Below are 23,331 nucleotides of genomic sequence, written 5' to 3' on the forward strand. Positions count from 1 at the left end.
GGGGAGGGGAGGGAGGGCAGATTGTGATGGGGTAACTAGAAGTTGGGAGAGGTGCCCAGGCAAAGTGGCATCTGAGACTGGAAGGACAGGGAGGATTTAAAGGTTGGAGGCTGGTGTGGCGAGAAGTCCCTGCTGCTGAAGGGGGATGGCGGGAGCTATGGCTGTGACCGCGTGGCAGATGGTGCGCCCGCCCTTCATCCTTCAACTGTGCCGTGTGCCCATGAGGTAAATGTTAGTTCCTTTTCTAGGCAGTGGACATGCAGTGCAGTGCTCGGTGACAGCCCAGCTCACAGAGCTGGACTCCTCAGTGGTCCTCATCCTGTGGATCGACTGATAGTCACTCAGCAGAAGTCCACAGAAGTGGGTGCTCCTGGGCTGGCACGGGCTGAGCGGAGGAGGGCTCTGAGCCAGTGCTGTAGGTAGTCAGGAGATAGGGGGAGGAGTCATGGGCATCCACATCCCCGCCTGCCCACCTCGGGGCTCTGACCTGGTCTCGGCAGGATGGCAAAGAGCCCCATACATGGGGTGAGCTGGTTCTTTGCAAGCTGACTTTCCAAGTGTGGTCTCTGTCTTAAATCTCTGGTGAAGGAATGTTCCCTTAATCAGAATCCCTCATTCTTCCCCAAATAGGGATCTGGGCTTGACCAGTGTTCACTGTGGCTTATAAAAGTGGAAGCCCCTTCAACGCAGCTGGAGGAGGCATCTTTCTGTGCTCCCCCGATCACCTGGCTCCATGGCACACCTGGGGGGCTTATTTTTCTATTACACTGGAGTTACAGCATATGTGTAAACTTGAAACATAAATACACAAACATGGGTCTGGAGTATGGAGGTGACTTCACCTGTTCACTATTGGCCTGGAAATGAGCAGGTGCTACGAGAAGCAGGTCTGTCCCATTTTTGGTCTCATGTTCTATGTGCCTCCTAACATGCAGAGTTACATATCTGTTTCTAGCTGCCAACGTCATCTGCTCATCAACCAAAGATGGTGAACTTGACAAGGACGAAGGAAAAGGTGGAAGTGTTAAACTTACTGAGAATTAGTAGACAAATATGCTTTCATGGCCAACTTTCAATGCAAAAGACTAAATATCAAAAATGTCCTAAATATAAGGAAGTGGCCAACACCCACTTCCATATCAATGTTGAAGTAGTCATGGCAACTTTAAAACACAACTGCAGTGTCCAATTAGCTTTGAGCTGACCCAACTTTCACCTTTCCAAAGTAGAAATACTTTATGTACCCTCCACCCCAGCTATAGTTAATGTGACGTGACTAACTTCACCTGATACAGTAGCTAAACTTCTGCCGTTTCCCCAACCAGAATCCCACACAGCAAGATTACAGCCCATTGTAGTCGCACAGTGCTGCTTCATAATCAGCATCAACTATTGCTCACCAGAAGAGCAATCAAAGTTTCATAAACTAGAGAGGTTTGTTTCACGGCACTTAAGCTGCTCATTTTGTTAGATAAAAAAACGAGAGGTGAACAATGGCTTTACATGTTAAAAATAGACCATCCGTTTTATTCCTGGTTGCATAAAAACAGTGAAAATACAAGCCATTTGTAGATCTTGCTGGTGAACTGACATAATGATCCTTTAATTTCCTCACCCTCTCGGTTCTGCTGTTCTGTTCTGACCACTGGCCATGGGAGAGGAGTGGAGTCAGGGCTGAGAAGAGACGCTATGGCTATTTGATGTGATAGTTTTATTGCTTGCCCTTTCAGTCCACTCCCATCACTCCAAACACAGAGTCAAAGTTTAAAATTTAAGCCCTTATATCTGTAGGAGTCAGGTTTGTTTTTTCTTGCATAGGCATTACGAGGGATCTGTTTGGTATAGAAGGAGGTTAGGAGCCAATGGTTTAAAGACAGATGAGATGAAAATGCGGGTCTCCCAGGCCAGTGTAGCTCAGTGGTTGAGCATCGACCCATGAACCAGAAGGTCACCAGTTCGATTCCTGTCAGGACACATGCCCAGGTTGTGGGATCCATCCCCTGTGGGTGGTGTGCAGGAGGCAGCCAATCATATTTCTATCCTTTTCTCTAAAATCAATAAAAACATTAAAAAAATGTTGGTCTGGACCACATGAAGAGTGACCTTGAACCAGTATCGGGCATCTTGGTCCGCTGTGTGGATGTCCTTGAACTTAAATCCCAGAAAGTCAGTTTCAATTTGAAAATGGTAAAACCTTTTGGCACTGAGCTAATTGCTTTGAAAGGAATAAAACAAAATGATCCACTCTAGGGATCTTATAAATGGGGAATTTGTCCCATAATGACATTTGTACAACTGAAGTGATGGACATGGATTACTAGGGGACTGTCAACAGCCAGATCATAAACTCAGGACTCAGATTATATAGTACCTTTAGTTTTCTGATTGTCCCAAATGTAATTAAACAAACTGGCAGTAGTGGGAAAAAAGGGAGCCAGAAAGAAAAACACAATTAACTCCCTTGACCAGGACAGAACTGGTTAGACTGCGGTTCCGGTTCCGAGTGTGGAGCCAGAGCTTAGTGAGTGCAGCCTGGAGGGCAGCAGCGTGCAGTGATGCTGAGGCCCACAGGAGGCTCCGCCAGGCAGGCAACGGAGACATTCCTTCCCTCCCCCGGCTCCTATGTCACAGTTGTCTTCCATTTATAGCAAGTGCTACTAACTCCTTTTTAGAGTGTGATTCAAAATCTTTCTGTTACTGTACATAATTTTAACATAGTTGACAAATATAAGTAGCAACAGAATGTAAACACTGACAGTTCTGGAATGCCTGGAGTTTGAGAAATACAGGGTTAGGCCAGGATTGTCTCAGCTTCCCATATGTGCAACGTCCACATCCTCTGAGGACCTGGGCGGCAGGAGCCACAGGACGCCATTACTGTTGGACAAGTTTCCACATCTTACCTGGACAGAGACAAATGACCCTGACCTACTTTCATGAAATTTGGGAAAAACAACCTGAGATAGGCCCCTGCATGTCTGGACTTGATGGGGTTTTGGGACTAAGGAAACACACCGGAAATACTTGTTTTTCTTTCCCCCAGACAAGTGTAACGAATGTAAAGGTGTTGATGCTAATTATTACATACTGTTAAGTCTTCAATTCTGCTTCACTAATGGCAGCACTGGCAGCTGTTCTGCAGAATATTGCATATTAAACCGCAGGCAGCCTGACCACAAATACTGGAGGGAAGGGAATTTTAAAATTAGCTTAATGAATCGTTGCTCTTTAAGAATGTGAACAAAGATGGACCCCTAGGGCCATCTTTCAGAGGAACAGTTCCTAAAGCAAGCTGGTAAGCTAACAGTTGACGATGACGACTCGATGACGACTCATTTGTGATGTTTTGCTGACACTTTAGATAATGCATGTAAGTCCTATGATGAATAGCCCTAACAAAACGTATAAAGCAAAACAAATTACAATTTAACACCTGAATTTTGCTGGCAAAAGTAAAACTTATCCATGCCAACACAGAAAGAAGCCCCTGTCCCCCAAAACAAACACAAAAAACCCCTACAACCCTAAAATCAATCCGAATTGTGTAATTTAACAGAAAGGGGTCTCCAGGCCCACAGTTGAAGAGTTCATCAAGGGTTTGCAGGGGGAGGTTTAAAAAATCCCACTTTCCGAAAATACCTGACAAGCAAGGGCACGGAAACCAAGGTGATGCTGATTCTGACGGGCGCAAACAGCTTGTGGATGGCGTAGGCCACCACGAAGGTGCTTGTGCCCGCGGCCATTTTTGACTGTACCAATGACTCCTTAAATCCGAGCTTAAGCAGGATGGCAGACATGTCCACACCACTGGAGGGGAAAGAGGCAAAAACAAAACAATTATTCGAGCAAGGGGTTACACTGAGATGACAGTCTGACTCTGAGATTTACATTATTTTAAAAAATGGGATGACAGTAACTAGATGAATAAAAAGTCTTGGACAGAAAGTATTCCCAAAGAATCTCCCATGACAGTAGAAAACAAACATTTGTTACTGTCAGCAATCTCACCTCGAAACAACCATGTAAAACATGCCCAGGGAGACGAGTGAGATTCCAATGTGCACTGACACGCCGACGGCTCCGTATTCTTGAAAAACCTTCTTCAGCTGCTGTGACTTGCTTTGCTTGCTCTCCTCTGTACTGCTGATGCCGCTCGCTGTTGTCGCGGTGGTTTTGCTGGGGTTCTGTGCACAAACCAAAGAAGGGGAGAGCGTCTAGGTCAGGAGCGGGGATGTCAGTGGTGGTCACCAGCTTCCACATCACGCAGTGCTCTCCTCTTCCCTCCGCAGTGGGAGCCCAGCTACCCTGTCTTACTTGGAGAGCTGAGGCTAATTAATGCCCACTTAGCCACTAATACAGGGAAAGGCTGGCACTAGTACGATGGGCAGAATGATGGCCCACAGATGTCCAAGTCCTAATCCCCAGAGCTGAGACTGTCACCTTACAAAAGGATCGTGCCCGTGTGATCAGGTTCAGGATCTTAGATGGGCAGGTCATCCTGGACTCTCTGAGAGGGACCCATGTGATCCTGAGAGTCCCCGTGACGCAGGCAGGAGGGCCGGAGGAGCAGATGTGAGGACAGCAGCAGAGCCTGAGGCTGGAAGGTGCTCCTGCTGGCTTGACAGGACAGAGCCCAGGACTGCCAGCGCCTCTGGAAACTGGGGAGACAGGAAGTGGACTCTCCCCGCAGCCTGCAGGAGCAACCAGCCCAGCCAACACCTTGACTTTACTCTGTGAGACCCAGGTTAGGCTGCTGAGCCCCGGAACAGTAAAGTAATAAATGTGTGTTGCTTTAAGCCGCCAGGTCTGTGGTTCCATCCACAAGAGGCACGAACGCCTCAGGGCTCATACACTTGGGGGCAAAGATGACACCGTATTGAGCACGTGCTCGGGGCCAGGTAGCGCTCACACGATCCTGTCCATCCGCTGTCTGCTTTCACCTTCCCCAAACCTGGAAGTAGCTATTGTTGCTCTTTCCACCTTCCAGAGGAGCGACACCAGCTCAGGCTGAGGAACCGGCCCGAAGCCGCACAACTGGAACTCAGGTGGCCTGAGTCCACAGCCTGAGCACTCGACAACCATGCTAATCGCTATGAAACAAGCATGGTGCCCAAAACACCTGAGCAGAAGCGACGGCACGTTTACTTCCAGAATCCAGATTTACCCTGCGATCCCCACAGGTAAAGGAAGGGCCAATTCCGGGCCATAAACACTGGCCGGGATTTGCACAGACACAGTTCACTGCGCGTGGTGTCTGCTAACATCTGAGAACTACGGGGTCTGCAATGTTTGGAAGAAACAAAAAAGCCAAAGCGTTGAATTAGACAACAAAGACGAAAACGCCCCAATATGGAGCTTGCCTTTTTTTATCATAAGATTTCTTTAGCCCTGGACAGACCTCAGAGCTCTTCTCGGCAGGTCCTATCTGGATCGGCCCTAGGAACAGTCTGGCCCGGCAGAGGCCAGGGCGCCTTCCACCCTATATTTTTAGAGCCACATTTCAAAGGGATGAGCGTGACGGCCTGAGTCCCCAAGAGGTAGGGGAGGACCCCTGGAACGAAGATGAAATAATACAGGGCAGCAGTGCACACAGCAGAGGCCCCCACGTTCAACCAGGTGCGCCCGCCAGAGAGCAGGGCGCGTCCCAGCCCTGCCCAGCCTGCTCAGGAGCAGCTTGGACCTCTGCGGGGGCCCCAGGTGGCCCAGACGCTGCTGGTCTGTTTGCCCAGAATCTTCCTCGAGTTTTAATCATACATAACAGCTACTCATTTGCCCCTCCTCCCCCCCTGTACAAAACTCAGATTTCTAAGTTAAGAGAGTCTTGTCTTTACTCCCAATTGAAAGAGCACCCTTTGTTCCCAAACTGCAGTTGGAGCCGAAAGACACAGCCTCCAAAACCCAGAAGCGTTGGCCTTGGAATGAAATCTGTTTCATTAAAGGCTATTTGCATCCCTGGGAACTTGTTAAGGTCACGGGGGAGGGAGTGGGGACGAACAGTATTTCTCACTGCCTTTTTGTTTTGACTTGTGTGTGCTTTTCAGACTTAAAAGGAACACTTTATAAAGGGGGAGGGCCAGTGAAATCCAGTAGGGGCGACGGAGAGATTGAATTCTGACAGGTGGTAAGCATAGTATTTTTGGAAAGGTTTGAAAACCACCTGTGTCCTATTGAGTACGGCGTTGGGCTTGGCGCTTGAAAGTCATCATTTCATAACAATCCCCAAACCCTGTCATGTGGCCACCCTGTCGCTCCCACTTTGACAGGCAGGACACAGAGGTTGGGGCGGGAGCGACGAGCGGGCTGGCAGTGCCTGGACTGGTTACTGCGCTGGTCACCACCCAGCCACACGGCCTCTAAGCTCCTCAGCAGAGTCCCCATCCTGTCCTAAGAGAGGAACATTCCTTACGGAGGACACCCCGGGACCTCCAGGCCCCTGAGGGGAAAGGAGAGCTGTGATCAGTCTCCTCCCTTTGGTTGGCCAGCACATGTGACCCCCTTTCCTCGCAGCCTGCTCCCCTCATAATCACACTGCAGATGGGAGAGCTGCCAGGTGTTGGGCCCTGATAGTTCGAACAACAAAGAAACGCAGTTTCCAGTGCTAACCGACATTCTGACTGAGGCTGGTGATGGCTGGGAGCCCGACCAAGCCCAACGATGCCCATCGGTCCGTGCACTGGATGAGCGCAGCTGTCTCTGTAGAGGCCCTTTCTTTACCACCTCTATTTTTGGCAAAAGGCCTTTGGCCCAGAAAGGGACATAACAAGGCAGTCTGGCTTCCAGCTACAAAATAACCAGCGCCTGCTGCAAGGGCGTGGGAGGGACCATATCCAGACTCAAGGGATGGTTTTTAACTTTCCTGAGTTAGAATCTGACCTGGACAATTTTCTTCCTTCTAATCTTTAAGCATTGTGAGCCATGCATTTTTCTTCCTACCCTGGAGGAGACGAAAGCTAAAATAAAGGAAGTTATGAAGAGGTGACTTGTAAGGAATGGAGACTTTTCAGACATTCATTTCTTAGTGAAATATCACCTTACATGGTAGGCACTGCCTGGGATGCAGACGCTGTTATATCCCAGTGCCTGTACTTAGACCAAGTGCTTTCATATACGTGTGCGTGAGTGTGTGTGTGTGATGCCGCTCCAATATTCATAAAGGTACAAAAGTCTGTATTAGAAGGAGCAGGAAGGTTTGAGGAAGGAACCAAAGATCTTACAAGTTGTTTACATTGTTTGGGGTGACACCTGTTTTCACTCATCTGATAAACAATATTACTAATAACCACTATATTGTGTTTCGTCTGTATCAGTTTTGAGTACTTTGAAAATATCATAACTATTATATATACATAATTATTAATAACGAACTACAACATTCGCCAATGACTGATTACTATAATCATGTTGCATTCATTTCCCTTATGTGACACGCAGGTGCACCACTTAATTTGTGCAGTTATTTAGTGTCTGGTAAGTTAATGTTCAAGAAAAAATATTCATTTTATTAAAATGTTCTATTATTTTATGTTAATGATTACTCATTTATTTCAGCCTTTTGTATTCAGCATGTCTCTATTGAAATAAACCTACGTTTCTATTGAAGCTTTTGTTGTGACCCACATACACTTAAACCTTGTTTATTTGGCCCATGTTAGCCTTTGAGTTTGACATGCTTGCTGTACACACATCTCTCTCTCTCTCTCTCTCTCTCTCTCTCTCACACACACACACACACACACACACACGCCAGTGCCAGTGTTGGAGAGTGGGACTTTTTGAGCATTCCAGAGAGGCCGTGGACTATGCCCCAGATAGAGTTGTCAGTGCTGACACCAGGCCAGGCCTTGAGATATGGTCTCATGGCCCCTTCCCAGCACGTAGCCTTCTTTCATAGAACACTGTCAGCTTTCTGGAGAACAGGATGACCCTGTGAATAACATGGTCGTCATTGGCATGATCCTGACGTTGATTGGGAAAAACTGTTTTGTCTTGGGTTACTTGTTCTGTAAAAACCGGATGTGGTTAATGTGCTTAAAAGCGGTCCTACACAAAGGGTCGCTGCTGCTCTCTGGTCTCCAGGCGTGGAGAATGGCAGAGCAGTCGCCGGGTCGCCCGGCCGCCCGGCTAATAAAGGCTCCCTAAATTTTAATTTGGTCTGGGCTCCAGTGGTCGTTCACTCGCATCCGCTCCACAACACCAGGACCTGGACTGGGGACAGGTTGATGTGGCTGCTGGGGCAGACAAGCAAGTCAGGAGAGCATTCCAGATGATGAGTACAGAAAAGATCCACACCCATGGGTCTGAGGGGGCCAACGGATGCACCCAAGGCATCACTGGTGGTCAGGGAAGGCTTCCTGGAGGAAGGGCTGGGCCATGAAGAATCACAGGAAGCAGCTGGGTGTGTGTGTGGAGGGTGCCAGACCCCTGAGGATCCCCAAACTGGGCTCAGGACTTATAGACAAGATCTGTCTGATGGGGGAGCAGAAGGCAGGGAAGGAAGTTTCTCCATCTGTGCAGGAGGCATGGTAAGGACATGGGTCAAATGCCCACCGAACATTTGCTCAGCAAGTGCTAGCTAGGTGAGCACCATGCTCAGGCCTGCATCAGCTCATAGATTTGTCCCTTAAACTCTTGTTGGGGGTGTGCTATTTTTTAGCCCCCTGAAAGGTCAGCCCACAGGCTCAGGGGTCTTCAGCCTTGGGTGAGGTCACACCATTGTTGAGAGCTGGGCCTGATGGTACCCAGGCAAAGGGACTGCCGGGTGCCAAGCTTGAGACCCTAGTGGGTCAGGAGGCCGGGTTCTGCATGTCCCAACACAACTTGTTAGTCCCCTCTCTCCATTAGACTCTTTTTCTTTAAGGAGACATACTTAAAGGGAAAACAAATACACACACACACACACACACACACACACACACACACACATGCCTTTATTACCATTCTGAATGGAACTGGTTTTCACTTACTATACAGAGAAGGCAATAGCAATGAAATAACACCAGTTCTTGGGTGAGTCTTGCCTGAAGTCTGCTCTTTCGATTAGATAAGATTAGCTTGTCTCTAACAACTCCCAGCAAGTGTGGGGAGATGTTGGAGACAAGCAGCACCCACTGCAGCCTTCTCCTAGGCCCAGTGAGGAGGCTCTAACGTGACTTCAAAAGGGAACAACTCCGAGGGCCAACTTAATACCAAGTGAAGGCCTCACCTACAATTTTCTCGGCGGCCGACACTGGGAACCTGGGCCTCCCCGCTGGAGACGCAGACCTGGGCAGATCGCTAAACTTGCGTCTGTTTCTCAGGTGTCAACTGGGAGGATCGCTTCCTCGGCTGGCAGAAATTTGGGGTCCGGGGACCCTGGAGGTGCTTGGTCTCGGGCAACTTCGCGGGCAAAAGCTCTCCTTTGGCGGAAGTGGACCCGGGATCAGGGCGCCGGAGTCGGGGGTGGGGTGGAGAGGCTTACCTGGTGGCCGCCGGAGTCCCCGCGGGCCGCGCACAGCAGTCGGGCGCCTGGCCCCGGTCGGAGCAGCGGCAGAAACAGGGGCGGCGGGGCGCAGGGGGCCGCGGCGCCCAGGAGCCAGGAGGCGCGAGGCCCGACCCGGGCGCTAATTCTGCCCGCCGGGCCCAGCAGCACCAGCAGGCGGGCCATGGTGCGCGGCGAGGCGCTGGGGTCTCGCAGCCGACCGGAGGGAAAGCGAGCCGGAGCCCCGAGCGGCGTGGGCGGGGCCGGAACGCGCGCGCGCCCTCATTGGCCCCGCCCACCGACCCCGCCCCGTCGGAGCCCTGAAGTCGCGCGGGGTGGGCGTGGCCGGAGCTGGAAACCCTGGCGGAGTGGGCGGGGCTGCAGACCCGCGCCCTTTTAGCCTTGGCCGTGGAATTCTGCCGGCGACCAGTGCTACCAGCGCGTCACAGGTCATCCCAGCTTCAAGAGAGAGGACGTGGCGGGAAGTGGCAAGGCCACAGGGGGGATGGTATCCTCACCCACCTCGCACACCCGACCCTGTGCAGCATTTTTTTCATTGAAAGTAGAGGATCCAAAATGTTTTTAGATCTTTGCTATTTTAGGCAGGAAAGAACTTAGCACAGGGAATTGGTGCTTGGGAAATCATCGGAAAGCTGGAGGAATGGGTATTAGGCTGGGCCCCCAGGAAAGACTCCCTGGCTAGCGGCCCCCTCAGCCACAACTGAATTCTAGAACACTCTGGCACAGCTGTGACCCGGGGATTGGGAAACTGCTGCCCCCCGCAAGTGCCCTCCAGCTCCCACAAAACAGGTCCCTGGGCACTGCCTCTGCCACAACTGCCTGTGCACAGCCTGGATTCCGCTGCAGAAAACGTCCACATCTCTGCAAACGTGATCACCAGCAGCAAACAGCCCAAACCGCGGGAAGATGTCTCTGCCCCACTTCTGCCTTCAAAATATTGTGCAAGCGCATCCAATCGGCAGACACGAATTCATATCCAGAAACCTAGCTGCAAAGGAGTTTGGGCAATTTCAGACTTTTGTCTAGGAGTGAGGTCTTGCCAATGTACCCCATGTGCCTGGTATTGATAAAAATGGGGCCCGGCTGGTGGGGCTCAGTGGTTGAGCATCGATCTATGAACCAGGAGGTCACAATATGATTCCCAGTCAGGTTTTGGGCTCGATCCCCAGTAGGGGGCATGCAGGAAGCAGCTGATCAATAAGTCTCACCATTGATGTTTCTATCTCTCGCTCCCTCTCCCTTCCTCTGAAATCAATAAATATTTTTTTTAAAAATGGGGTCATGCTGTACATATGCATTATAATGAATTTTTCACTTCATAGATCACTAATGTCTTTCCCGTTAAAACCATACTAATAGAACATTATTTATTCATTTATCGTTCATTTATATTGATCTCAGAGAGAAGAAGGGAGAGAGAAACATTGATGTGAGAAAGAAATATTGTTCCATTGTTTCCTGCACTCACTGGTCTGGCATTGAATCTGCAACCTGGGCATGTGCCCTGACCGGCAATTGATCCACCACTTTCTGGTGTATGGGATGATGTTATGCTGGTACCCTGACCCCAAATTCCAGCCTTCAGAACTGTGAGAAAAATACATTTCTGTTGTTTAAGCCACACAAATTTATGATCTTTTGTTAATGGCTGTCTGAGCTGACTAATATAGACTATAATGAATATGTAGGTGGTTCCCTCCCCCCATTTTTACTATTATAACTTGAACTTAATTGCCAAATCCACCAACCTTTTTTATTTTCTTTTCCAGTTCCCATCATTCGTGGCAGCTTGCAGCAACAGATGGTGTTGCTAACTCTTTCCTTGAAACTGTCTCATCCACTCATTTACTGGCTCATTCAACATGTGCTACGGGTGCCGACTGCACGTGTGTGTTTTGCTTCCATCACGCAGCACCTACTGATGCTTCTCGCTCTGCGACGCAGGGTCTTGGGAGGCAAACAGGTCAGAGTTGAGTTCTGGAGCTTGCGACAATTAGCTGTGTAACCTCCCTGAGCCTCGGCTTTCTCTCCTGTAATATGGGAATAAGAGCACCCGCCTCTCTGGATTCCTGAAAGAATGAAAGGCAATCCCGTGAGTGCACCACAGGTGCGGAGTCAGTGCCCCCGAGGCTTCACTCCCCACCCCCCTTCCCTCCATCTCCACAAAAATGGCTTGTGGGGCGTCATGCAAGCCTCTTAGACCACTGCTGAATTGGAAACCGTGAAGGCAGGAGCTATAGTTTCTTGTAAAAGGGGACACATGCATTAGCTAATTTGCTTGGCAACTATCCATCCAGCATCAGTGTCATGCTTGGTGCTGTGCTAGGCACAAAGGGAGACAGGAGAAATACAGGCCAGGGTCCCTCCCTGGTCTTGGAGATGACGAACACAAAAGAACCCTCGCCATCTGAATGTCACCCGTGGTAGCTGCTGCCACTCACTTCAGAGTGACCCCTTTCTCCGACTGGCCCAACCCATGGGAGCTTTGTCCCTGTTTGAACTGGGACTGATTTTGGATCATTATCTCTTCTTTCTGCATCACGTTGAGAAAGAATATGGGCCGTGGTGACAGAGCAACCTGGATTTGATTCTGACTCAGCCACTTACTAATTGTGGCCCCTTGGTAAGTCACTTCCCCCTCCTACACTTCACACACAGCCCTCATCGCTGATGTGGGGACAGTAATAGTAAACACCTTCGTTTGGTGTGAGGCTTAAATTGGATAACATTTTAGGGTGCTTAACCTAGTGCCTGGCACATGGCAGGAGCTCAGAGTTATTAGAGGAATTCTGATTCCTCCTGCCCCGGGTTCCTGCCTTGTTGGAACAAATAAGGTGGAAAATTGGTCCAATGCTTTGGGACTAATGGCATTTTATGGATTGCCTGGGGCTGTGCCCCACTTTACTGTGCATTAATTGTGTGACTGGGCAAGTCATTCAACATCTCTGAACCTCAGTTTTATTATCTGTAAAATGGGAATAATAACAGTACCCACCTCATGGGGTTGCTGTGAAGATTAAGAGGAATCATGAACCAAGGGTAGTTGTCATAGGGCTTGGTACATATAGTACCTTCCAGAAATCTAGTCGTAGTGAGCACAACTTCATTATTCATTCTGACAAGTGATGTGGGCTTTATTGCGTCCACTGAGAAAAGTGGTAGCTGGTCGGAGGATGGAGATGCTGATGTGGCATTTTGAGAATCTCTTCTCAACTGCCTTAGAGATAGAAACAGATAGAAACTTCTCAATACTTAAGAAGGATCTGGATTAGCTGGGACTATGATGTCTGAAGTCCTCTCTTTTTTATGATGTCTGAAATGGTTGCTAATGATAATGTCTCAAGTAGTATGATAATGATGTAAAGACTGCTGATGCGTGTCTGAGAAATGGGATTCACAGGAAATAAAATCAATATCTGCAAAGCAAACCAGTGCCTGCCTGTACTGTTGGCAATTGTGGAGTTTTTAGAAGCTCAATTGATTTTTTAAATTATAAGTAATATTTGTTCATTGCAAACAATAAAATTCAAATGACACAACCAGTAAGGCCATTTATTCGTTCAATAAACATGTTTGGAGCACCTACTCAGTGCCAGGCACACAGCCCTGAACTAGGAAAACAAAAAAATCTCCACGGAGCTTATGCACACTGGGGAAGATATTTTGGGGAAATATCCTATCTAATAGAAGAGTAATATGCAAATCAACCGTACCTCCGCTACGCCCACAAGCCATGCCCACCAGTCAATCAGGAGCAAGTATGCAAATTAACCCAACCAAGATGGCTGCGGCCATGGAGGGAGCAGGAGGCTTGGGTTTCCCAGGCAATGGAGGAAGGCAAGCTTTCCGCACACCCTACTCGGCCCTGGACTCCACTCAAGGCTACAAAGTTTCAATTATAGAAGATAAAATAAATCCCAGGTACCAGGGCCTCCACTTGGTTCACGGAGGGGGGGGGGCGTGGCCAGCCTGCAAACCACCACAGGCCCCTTGCCCAGGCCGCCCCACGCCCCAAGGGAACCCCGAACCTGATTCGGGACATCCTTCAGGGCAAACCAGCTGACCCCCACCCAGGCACCAGGCCTCTATCCTATCTAATAAAAGAATAATATGCAAATTAACCATCACTCCAACACACAAGATGGCTGCCCCCATGTGGTCAAAGATGGCTGCCCCCATGTGGACACAAGATGGCCAGCCGGGGAGGGCAGTTGGGAGGGACCAGGCCTGCAAGGGAGGGCAGTTGTGGGCCATCAAGCCTGCAGGGGAGGGCAGTTAGGGGTGACCAGGCTGGCAGAGGAGGAAAGTTGGGGGTGACCGGGCCTGCAGGGAAGGGCAGTTGGGGGAGACCCAGGCCTGCAGGGGAGAGCAGTTGGGGGGGACCAGGCCTGCAGGGGAGGGCAGTTAGGGTGACCAGGCTTGCAGGGGAGGGCAGTTAGGGGCAATCAGGCTGGCAGGGGAGCAGTTAGGCATCAATCAGGCTGGCAGGGGAGTGGTTAGGGGGTGATCAGGCTGGCAGGCAGAAGTGGTTAGGGGCAATCAGGAAGGCAGGCAGGTGAACAGTTGGGAGCCAGCAGTCCTGGATTGTGAGAGGGATGTCCAACTGCCCGTTTAGGATCGGGCCTAAACGGGCAGTCAGACATCCCTCGAGGGTTCCCAGAATGGAGAGGGTGCAGGCTGAGTTGAGGGACACCCCTCACCCCCCGCGCACGAATTTTATGCACCGGGCCTCTAGTGATTATATAAAAAAAATTCTGCCAACCTATAAAACCTTTCCACAAAAGGAGAGAAAACAGTTTTATTATTGAATAAATATTAAGCCAGAATGCGATGCATATGGCAAAGACAGAAGGAAATCTCACCCTTTTATAAAGCTGAGCAGGTGGCAATCCATTACATGCATGTTCTCAAGATAAACAATAACTGGTTCTCAGGTCAGAGGACTTGGAGGCGTCGTTTGCCACACAAGTTCATCCTGAATCCCCTGGTCATTGGGGTGGCCATCAGTGTTTTCTAAGTGTCTTTATCCACAGGAATAATAAACTTCTCATCTCTCCTACAAGCATGTGATTGTAACAGGGAGCTGGTCACCAGGAAGTCTCCCTTAGGCAAGGGGTCAGGGATAATCTGTCTACATTTCAAAGAGGTGGTTCTCAGACTCTTACTAAACACAGATCTTGGTTGTGAAAATTAGCAGGATTACTTCACTTTGAAGAAGGGTCACAAGTTTTCTAAAGGAATTGCAGCAAGAAAAGGGGAGGATGGTGTCTTTTCCCTTTTTGCTCCAAGGAAAATTAAACTTTTCCAGAGTGTCTTTACCTTTACAGAGACAGTGTTAAACAAATAAGCTCTGTATCCCTCTGAGGTGGGGTGGTGGTAAGTGCCACGTGGGAGCGAATTCAGGGACTGGAGAGTAACTGGTGTCCAGGAAGAACTCGAGTGCCTAGTGCCTGGGGCAAGAGACCCAGGGAAGCCCTGCAGTGGCCTTGTCAGCGCTCTGTGGGTCCTTCTGGGCATGTTTCTATGTGTGAACAATCACATATGGCTGTTGCTTTATTTGACCTTTTTTTTTTTTAAACTAAAAAATGGGATTGTAACATGTTCTCCATTTGCTTTTATCACGGACATACCATCAAGGACATCTGCCTATGTTGGTAGAGCAGCCTTATCTTTCTTTAAATGGCAGCTTTGTCTTCTCCTGGTGGCTGTGCCAGAAGGTGTTCCCCCTCCCTGATTGTGGACATTTAGGGTCTTTTTGGTGGAGGCTGAGAGCATGAGCTTTGGGTGGAAGCCCAGGTTCAAGTTTTAATTGTGCCACTTGCTTCCTGAAAGACACCAGAGTGGTTACTAGGCCTGTGCCTCAGTGTCCACATATGCAAGGTGGGGAGAGTAACCAGGGCCATGATGGGGTTATTGTGAGGATTAAATGTATTAACACATGGAACAGCCTCTGGTTCAGAACCGGCCTTTATTGGTTACTAGAGGCCCGGTGCACGAAATTTGTGCACGGCAGGGGGGGGGGGGGTTGGTGTCCCTCAGCCCAGCCTGCACCCTCTCCAATCTGGGACCCCTCGAGGGATGACCAACTGCCCGTTTAGGCTTTCACAATCCAGGACTGCTGGCTCCCAACAGCTCGCCTGCCTGCCTTCCTGATTGCCCCTAACCACTTCTGCCTGCCAGCCTGATCACCCCCTAACCACTCCCCTGCCAGCCTGATTGATGCCTAGCTGCTCCCCTGCCAGCCTGTTTTCCCTTAACTCCCCTCCCCTGCAGGCCTGGTCACCCCTAACTGCCTTCCCCTGCAGGCTTGATTGCCCCCAACTGCCCTCCCTTGCAGGCCTGGTCCCTCCCAACTGCCCTCCCCTGCTGGCCTGATTGCCCACAACTGCCTTCCTTTGCAGGCCTGGTCCCTCCCAACTGCCCTCCCCTGCTGGCCATCTTGTGGCAGCCATCTTGTGTCCACATGGGGGCAGCCACCTTGTGTGTTGGAGTGATGGTCAATTTGCATATTACTCTTTTATTAGATAGGATTGGTCTACAGCTGTCATTATTATGATACTAAAGGCCCGGTGCACAAAATTCACGCATGGGTAGGGTCCCTAGGCCTGGCCAGCGATCAGGACTGATGGGGGCCTTCTGCCTGCTGGCCGGGGCCTTCCCTCATTCTGCGCCACCCCCTGGTGGTCAGCTCACATCATAGCGAGTGGTTGAACTCCTGAGGGGACACTTTGCATATTAGCCTTATATATATATATATATATATACATATATATATAAAACATATATATATATATATTAGTGTATATATATATACATATATATATATACACTAATATATACATATATATTAGTATATATATATATATATATATCTATATATATATATATACACATATATACTAGAGGCCTGGTGCACGGGATTTGTGCACCGGTGGGGTCTCTCTGCTTGGCCTGCAGGGATCAGGCCAAAAGTGGCAGTCTGACATCCCCCGAGGGGTCCTGGAGTGTGAGAGGGTGCTCTGCAAAGTTGCTATTGCTCGCAGCTCCTGCCTTGAGTGTCTGCCCCCTGGTAGTCAGTGCATGTCATAGCTACCAGACAGTTGGCAGGTCACTTAGGCTGATCTTATCTAATAAAAGAGTAATATGCAAATTAACCCACTACACCCACAAACCAAGCTTACCAGCCAATCAGGAGCGAGTATGCAAATTAACCCAACCAAGATGGCTTCGGCCATGGAGTGAGCAGGAGGCTTGGGTTTCCCAGGCAATGGAGGAAGCCAAGTTTTCTGCACACCCTGGTAAGCCCAGGCCTCCACTCAAGGCTACAAAGTTTCAATTATAGAAGATAAATAAATCCCAGATACCAGGGCCTCTGCTTGGGTCGCCGGGGGGCGTGGCCGGCCTGCAAACCACCACAGGCCCCTCACCCAGGCCACCCCACACCCCAAGGGAACCCCCACCCTGATCCGGGACACCCTTCAGGGCAAACTAGTTGGCCCCACCCATGCAACAGGCCTCTATCCTATCTAATAAAAGAGTAATATGCAAATTGACCATCTCTCCAACACACAAGATGGATGCCCCCATGTGGACACAAGATGGCCACCACAAGATGGCCAGCAGGGGAGGGTATTTGGGAGGGACCAGGCCTGCAAGGGAGGGCAGTTGTGGGCAATCAAGCCTACAGGGGAGGGCAGTTAGGGGTGACCAGGCCAGCAGAGGAGGAAAGTTGGGGTGATCAGGCCTGCAGGGAAGGGCAGTTGGGGGGGACCCAGGCCTGTAGGGGAGAGCAGTTGGGGGGGACCAGGCCTGCAGGGGAGGGCAGTTAGAGGCAAACAGGCTGGCAAGGGAGCAGTTAGGGGCAAACATCGGGCCTAAACTGGCAGTCACACATCCCTCGAGGGGTCCCAGATTGGAGAGGGTGCAGGCTGGGCTGAGAGACACACCCCCCAGTGCATGAATTTTGTGCACAGGGCCTCTAGTATATATATAGATAGATTCCCAATTATTAGTTGTTCTCTCACAAGGGCTGTGTCTGTCTTCTCCTCCCTTCCCTTCCTTCCTCAAGTATTCTTGAGCATCTGTGATCTGTCAGGCACTGGGTGAGATGGTGGGCAGCTCCACACAGTCCCTGCTCTCATGGAGCTTAGAGTCGGGTGGGCTGATGGGCAGTGGACAGAGAGCCACGTGAGGACAGAACCATGAATTGTGGCTGCTGCTGAGTGAGCAGAAAGGCCGCCTGGAGGAGGCAAAGCAGCAGACACAGAGCTTCCAGTGGGAAGAGGCTGCAAGCAGAACAAGAGTGCATTTCTGAGAGAAGGCAAGAGCACAAGGGGTGGGGCGGGCAGCCAGAGGAGGCCTGCCCTGCAGGGGCATGGAGAGGGGCATGTGCCAAGCTGGGAAAAAGTTGCCAGGAGCCAGATCCGGCAGTTTCCTGTTAGCTGCAGTGGGTGAGTGTTGTTGGGTTTCAATCAGGGGAGCGACACCAGGCAGTGGCCACGGGAACAGGTCCTCTTTGCTCCGGGGAGGATCTTTGGACTCTGCCTGGGCTCTGCTGGCGACACCTGGTCCCGTGGGATGACCTGATGGACCCGGAGGCCTGGAGGTCGCGCAGAGGGTGTGACCCGCACTCGGAGGCTCCGCCTGACCCCCTCCTCCTCCCCTCCCCCCTCCGTGCCCACGGGTAAGTCTGCAGCCTTTCCTTATGCCGTGGGTCAGATGCCTGGGAATGAGTCTGTGCGTCGATTAGCCTGCAGGGCTTCAACTGGCTTCGTTCTAGGACTTTGGCCTAAGGTCGCAGCACCGTCCCCGCATGAAGTGAGGACCATGGGGAATGAGCCGCCGAACCTGCCAGCCTCTGTGTACACTTTTTTGCGTTTTGGTCGAGGTGTGGAGTCTGCTCCTCCGACCAGGACGGGCTTGCGTGTCAGTTCTCTGCTCGTTCACCGGCGCCAGCTGTCCCGGAGGCGTCTTTCTTTCGTGGTCTCCCTGCCCTCCGCGGGGCCAGGTTCAGGTTTCACCGGAGGCTGGGGGCTGGACACAGGGGTGGCAGCAGCCCTGAGGGGGGCCTGGGGGAGAGCGACTCGCGGGGTAAGTCGGGTCTGGCTTTGGAAAGGTGCTAGTCCAGCGGCTAGGGACACATGGTGGGAACTCGACCCAGTGGTCTCTGAAGCCACATCCTCACCAGCCTCTGCACAGCCGGCCAGGTCTCAGGCTCCCACATGCAGGGGCAATCAGGAAGGCAGGCAGGGTGTGTGTGTGTGTGTGTGTGTGTGTGTGTGTGTGTGCAGGGGAAACAAAGCCATTTGATTCGCAGTTTTCCCTTTTAATAGATTACCAAGAAAAAGGGTGGGATGTGGGCTGGGGAGAGATCCGACCTCCCAATATCTATCCGGGAAGAATATTTTTGTTACTTCTAGAAGCAGGCTGCTGGCATTTGAATGTTAGCCCTCCTACTTGCTGCTAGCTGACCTTGGCCACTGTCCTTAATCTCGCTGAGTGTATTTCCTTATCTGTAAAGTGGGGGTATGATGTGATTGACTGTGGGAATGCTGGAGGTTGATCCAGTAAGGCTCTTAGAATAGAGCCTGGAGAGGAAACCAAGATGGCGGCATAGGTTAAACACCTAACCTGCAGCCGGGCACAACAATTTCAAAAATACAACTAGAGGTCAGAACGGACATCGTCCAGAACCACAGGAGAGCTGGCGGACTGAAATGCCCACAGCTGGGGGGAAGGAGAAGGCCACGGGGACAGTCGGGGAAGCCGTAAAAGCCTGAGGTATGGAGAAACGGGCGGAGACACGAGCACACGCGCCTGCGGGGAGGATGGAACTGGAGAGGAGGGGGCGGCTGATGACCTGGCCGGAGTTCACTGGCAGGAAGGAGATAAAGGCTCCAGAGTGCGCTGAGCACCGGCTCCGATTGCACTGAACCCCATTCCGGGCGAAACCCTGGGAAACTCACTCACTTTCGCAACTCCGCCGCCCCCGCAGGCCGCCCGGCCCGGGACGCTGGGGACGCCGCCGCAGCAGCGGCGCCCGGAGCCCGGCGGCCTCCCAGCACCCGTCCCCGCCGCGCAGCCCCCCGCGCGCCTGGTCCCGCGGGCCGCGCGCCCCACACACCGGACGGAGGCCCGGGCGCCCTCTCCGTGCACCTCCCGGCAGCGCTAGACTTCAGTAGAGTTGACTGAATTCAAGGGATTAAAAAGTATAAATTGGGGGGACGCCGCGGCGGTGACGTCCGGAACACGGTGATGGCGGTGCCTGGAGCTCGGCGGCCGCCCAGCGCCCTTCCCAGCTGCACAGCCCTCGCGCGCCTGGTTCCGCAGGACGCACGCACCGCGCACCGGACAGAGGCCCGGGCGCCCTTTCCGTGCACCTCCCGGCGGCGCTAGACTTCAGTAGAGTTGACTGAAATGAAGGGATTAAGAAGTATAAATTGAGAAGTTTGAAAAAGATGGCGGCGGAGGTTAAAGGCTGTTCTGTTGCCTCGCACCCAGCGAAATCGGAGGGGATGAGGTGTGGAGGTGTGTGGGTCTGGCTGGTGGCGGGGGAAAGGGGCTTTTGTTCCAAACCTAAGGGAGATTAGCTCTCCATCACCCTGAAACCCATCTTCTGGCGAACCCCGGGAGACCCAGATGCCTGCGGGGAGAGGCGGGACTCTTGCAGAGGTGCGCCCAGCAATCAGTGTTTGCTGCGCTGGAGTGCGGAACGAGGGGACTTAGATACATGGAAGGCAGAAGGACCACACTCACAGCCATCGAGGCTCGCCGCACCATGGCCTGTTGGCGCCCTGAGACCCCGCCCCGCCCTGGGACCCGCCCCGCATGTTTTGAAGACCTGCCCCGCAAGTCTTGCAGGCACACCTGCGCCCCAAGCAACGGCTTATGCATGTGGGTGGCCTGCCCTCTGGCAGCGGACCAGATGATCTGTTGTTCTAGTCGGACTGCTCCAGGGCCACTCAGACAGGAGGAAGAAACTACAGTTTTTGCTGTAATCCTTGCTGAGTGCCTAAGGCAGTAGCTGATCTACACCCCATTGGAGACCCAGAAACGAGGGCATCTAGTGGTCTGTGGGAGATGACACCAGATTTCAACCACGTGCATAAGGGACACATTCAACGGGAATATTCAGTGAGCGCCAAAGCTTTGCTGCACCAAGACCCGGCCCATAAACGTGTCTCCTGCACAGCAACTCTTCCTTTATAGACAAAGAGAGCCCCCCCAGTGACACCAACAACAATCAAGACTTAACTATACAAAGGAGGACCAAGATGGAGGCATAGGGCGGAAGCCTGATTGTTGCCTTCCACAACAACTTTGAGACTACGACAAGAGAGCAGAGCAGACACCATCCAAGACCACCATAGGGCTGGCTGAGTAGATGCTCTACAACTAGAATAAAAGAGGGGTATGTGGGATGATGCTGATGCCGGTGACCCAAAGACCACACTTTAAGAACTACAGCTCAGGCGACACAAAAGAACTATGGCTCAGGCGATTCAACAGCGGCCTGGAACGTGCTCGGCGCAGTTCCCCCGGCGGTCTCCGGCTGAGGGGACGGCTCCACTGGCAGCCAAGCACGGACAGACGAGCCCCTATGAGACATGGGGTGGGAGACTCCGCGCTTGCTGACCTCTGAGTCCGTCAAGAATCTCAACGCCCCGGAAGCGGCCAGGTGCGCATGCTCGGCGACCGGCCACCTATGCAGACCCAAGGGCCGACGCAGCAACGCCAGACTGGCCCACCGCCATGCACCGGGTGCACCGGAACTTCGCCGAGCCGCCGCCCGACGAGTTCTGCAGCAGCCATACTGGAGCTCTGGAAGGATGGCCAGGGGAATTGCTGAGGGGGGATTGACCGGCAGGAATTGGGATCGGGAAGACGGGGCCCCGCTGAGACCCGGGTGCGGGCGGGGTTGCGCGCCTCTGGACTCGGGTGTGGTCACACGCCTCTGGGTATAAGTGAGGCCTCACGTCCCTGGGTCTAGGTGAGGCCACATGCCCCTGGGTCCAGGTGAGGCCGGACTCCGGGTCCGGGTGAGGCCAAATGCCCCTGGACCCGGATGACGCTGGACCCCATGCCCGGGCGAGGCCAAGCGCCCCTGGGTCTGGGAGAGCCCACACACCCCTGGGTCCAGGCGAGACCATGTGTCCCTGGATCCGGGTGAGGCTGCGTGCACCTAGGCCCGGGTGAGCCCAAGTGGCCCTGGGTCTGGGAGAGGCCAAGCGTCCCTGGGTCCGGGTGAGACCATGTGTCCCTGGATCCGGGTGAGGCCTCGTGCACCTAGGCCCGGGTGAGGCCACGTGCCCCTAGGTCTGGGAGAGGCCAAGCGTCCCTGGGTCCGGGCGAGACCATGTGTCCCTGGATCCGGGTGAGGCCTCGTGCACCTAGGCCCGGGTGAGCCCAAGTGGCCCTGGGTCTGGGAGAGGCCAAGCGTCCCTGGGTCCGGGTGAGACCATGTGTCCCTGGATCCGGGTGATGCCTTGTGCACCTAGGCCCGGGTGAGCCCAAGTGGCCCTGGGTCTGGGAGAGGCCAAGCGTCCCTGGGTCCGGGTGAGACCATGTGTCCCTGGATCCGGGTGAGGCCTCGTGCACCTAGGCCCGGGTGAGCCCAAGTGGCCCTGGGTCTGGGAGAGGCCAAGCGTCCCTGGGTCCGGGTGAGACCATGCGTCCCTGGATCCGGGTGATGCCTTGTGCACCTAGGCCCGGGTGAGCCCAAGTGGCCCTGGGTCTGGGAGAGGCCAAGCGTCCCTGGGTCCGGGTGAGACCATGCGTCCCTGGATCCGGGTGATGCCTTGTGCACCTAGGCCCGGGTGAGCCCAAGTGGCCCTGGGTCTGGGAGAGGCCAAGCGTCCCTGGGTCCGGGTGAGACCATGCGTCCCTGGATCCGGATGAGGCCTAGTGCACCTAGGCCCGGGTGAGCCCAAGTGGCCCTGGGTCGGGGAGAGGCCAAGCGTCCCTGGGTCCGGGTGAGACCATGTGTCCCAGGATCTGGGTGAGGCCTCATGCACCTAGGCCCGGGTGAGCCCAAGTGGCCCTGGGTCGGGGAGAGGCCAAGCGTCCCTGGGTCCGGGTGAGACCATGTGTCCCTGGATCGGGTGAGGCCTCGTGCACCTAGGCCCGGGTGAGCCCAAGTGGCCCTGGGTCTGGGAGAGGCCAAGCGTCCCTGGGTCCGGGTGAGACCATGTGTCCCTGGATCCGGGTGAGGCCTTGTGCACCTAGGCCCGGGTGAGCCCAAGTGGCCCTGGGTCTGGGAGAGGCCAAGCATCCCTGGGTCCGGGTGAGACCATGTGTCCCTGGATCTGGGTGAGGCCTCGTGCACCTAGGCCCGGGTGAGCCCAAGTGGCCCTGGGTCTGGGAGAGGCCAAGCATCCCTGGGTCCGGGTGAGACCATGTGTCCCAGGATCCGGGTGAGGCCTCGTGCACCTAGGCCCGGGTGAGCCCAAGTGGCCCTGGGTCTGGGAGAGGCCAAGCGTACCTGGGTCCGGGTGAGACCATGCGTCCCTGGATCCGGATGAGGCCTCGTGCACCTAGGCCCGGGTGAGCCCAAGAGGCTCTGGGTCTGGGAGAGGCCAAGCGTCCCTGGGTCCGGGTGAGACCATGTGTCCCTGGATCCGGGTGAGGCCTCGTGCACCTAGGCCCGGGTGAGCCCAAGTGGCCCTGGGTCTGGGAGAGGCCAAGCGTCCCTGGGTCCGGGTGAGACCATGTGTCCCTGGATCCGGGTGAGGCCTCGTGCACCTAGGCCCGGGTGAGCCCAAGTGGCCCTGGGTCGGGGAGAGGCCAAGCGTCCCTGGGTCCGGGTGAGACCATGTGTCCCTGGATCCGGGTGAGGCCTCGTGCACCTAGGCCCG

At 53.1% G+C, this 23,331-nt stretch overlaps 2 protein-coding genes across 2 annotated transcripts in view; both read right to left on the reverse strand.

Moving 5' to 3' along the window:
- The window catches only part of CSTF1 (cleavage stimulation factor subunit 1), a 29,419-nt gene extending 25,755 nt beyond the window's left edge, over positions 1 to 3,664 (reverse strand). The window contains exon 1 of the mRNA XM_054723653.1: positions 3,640 to 3,664. The gene's annotated coding sequence lies outside the window, so the exon portion shown is untranslated. The remainder of the gene's footprint in view (positions 1 to 3,639) is intronic.
- Positions 1,499 to 9,721, reverse strand: FAM210B (family with sequence similarity 210 member B). The gene is made up of 3 exons (XM_008141323.3): positions 9,458 to 9,721; positions 4,009 to 4,184; positions 1,499 to 3,807 (listed from the first exon to the last, which is right to left on the reverse strand). The coding sequence occupies exons 1-3, from the start codon at positions 9,641 to 9,643 to the stop codon at positions 3,591 to 3,593; spliced, it is 579 nt and encodes a 192-aa protein (XP_008139545.2). The 5' UTR covers positions 9,644 to 9,721; the 3' UTR covers positions 1,499 to 3,590.
- Between the last annotated feature and the right edge of the window lie 13,610 nt (positions 9,722 to 23,331).

This window comes from Eptesicus fuscus, chromosome 12, assembly GCF_027574615.1.
Source record: "Eptesicus fuscus isolate TK198812 chromosome 12, DD_ASM_mEF_20220401, whole genome shotgun sequence".
In the NCBI taxonomy this organism is placed as follows: Eukaryota; Metazoa; Chordata; class Mammalia; order Chiroptera; family Vespertilionidae; genus Eptesicus; species Eptesicus fuscus.

Excerpts from the sequence above, each read along its gene's own strand:
- FAM210B (XM_008141323.3), bottom strand. The coding sequence starts at position 9,643 with ATGGCCCGCCTGCTGGTGCTGCTGGGCCCGGCGGGCAGAATTAGCGCC. Across the intron at positions 4,185-9,457 it reads GGGACTCCGGCGGCCACCAG|AACCCCAGCAAAACCACCGC; the intron begins GTAAGCCTCTCC and ends GTTTGTGCACAG. Across the intron at positions 3,808-4,008 it reads TTTTACATGGTTGTTTCGAG|TGGTGTGGACATGTCTGCCA; the intron begins GTGAGATTGCTG and ends TTTCCCCTCCAG.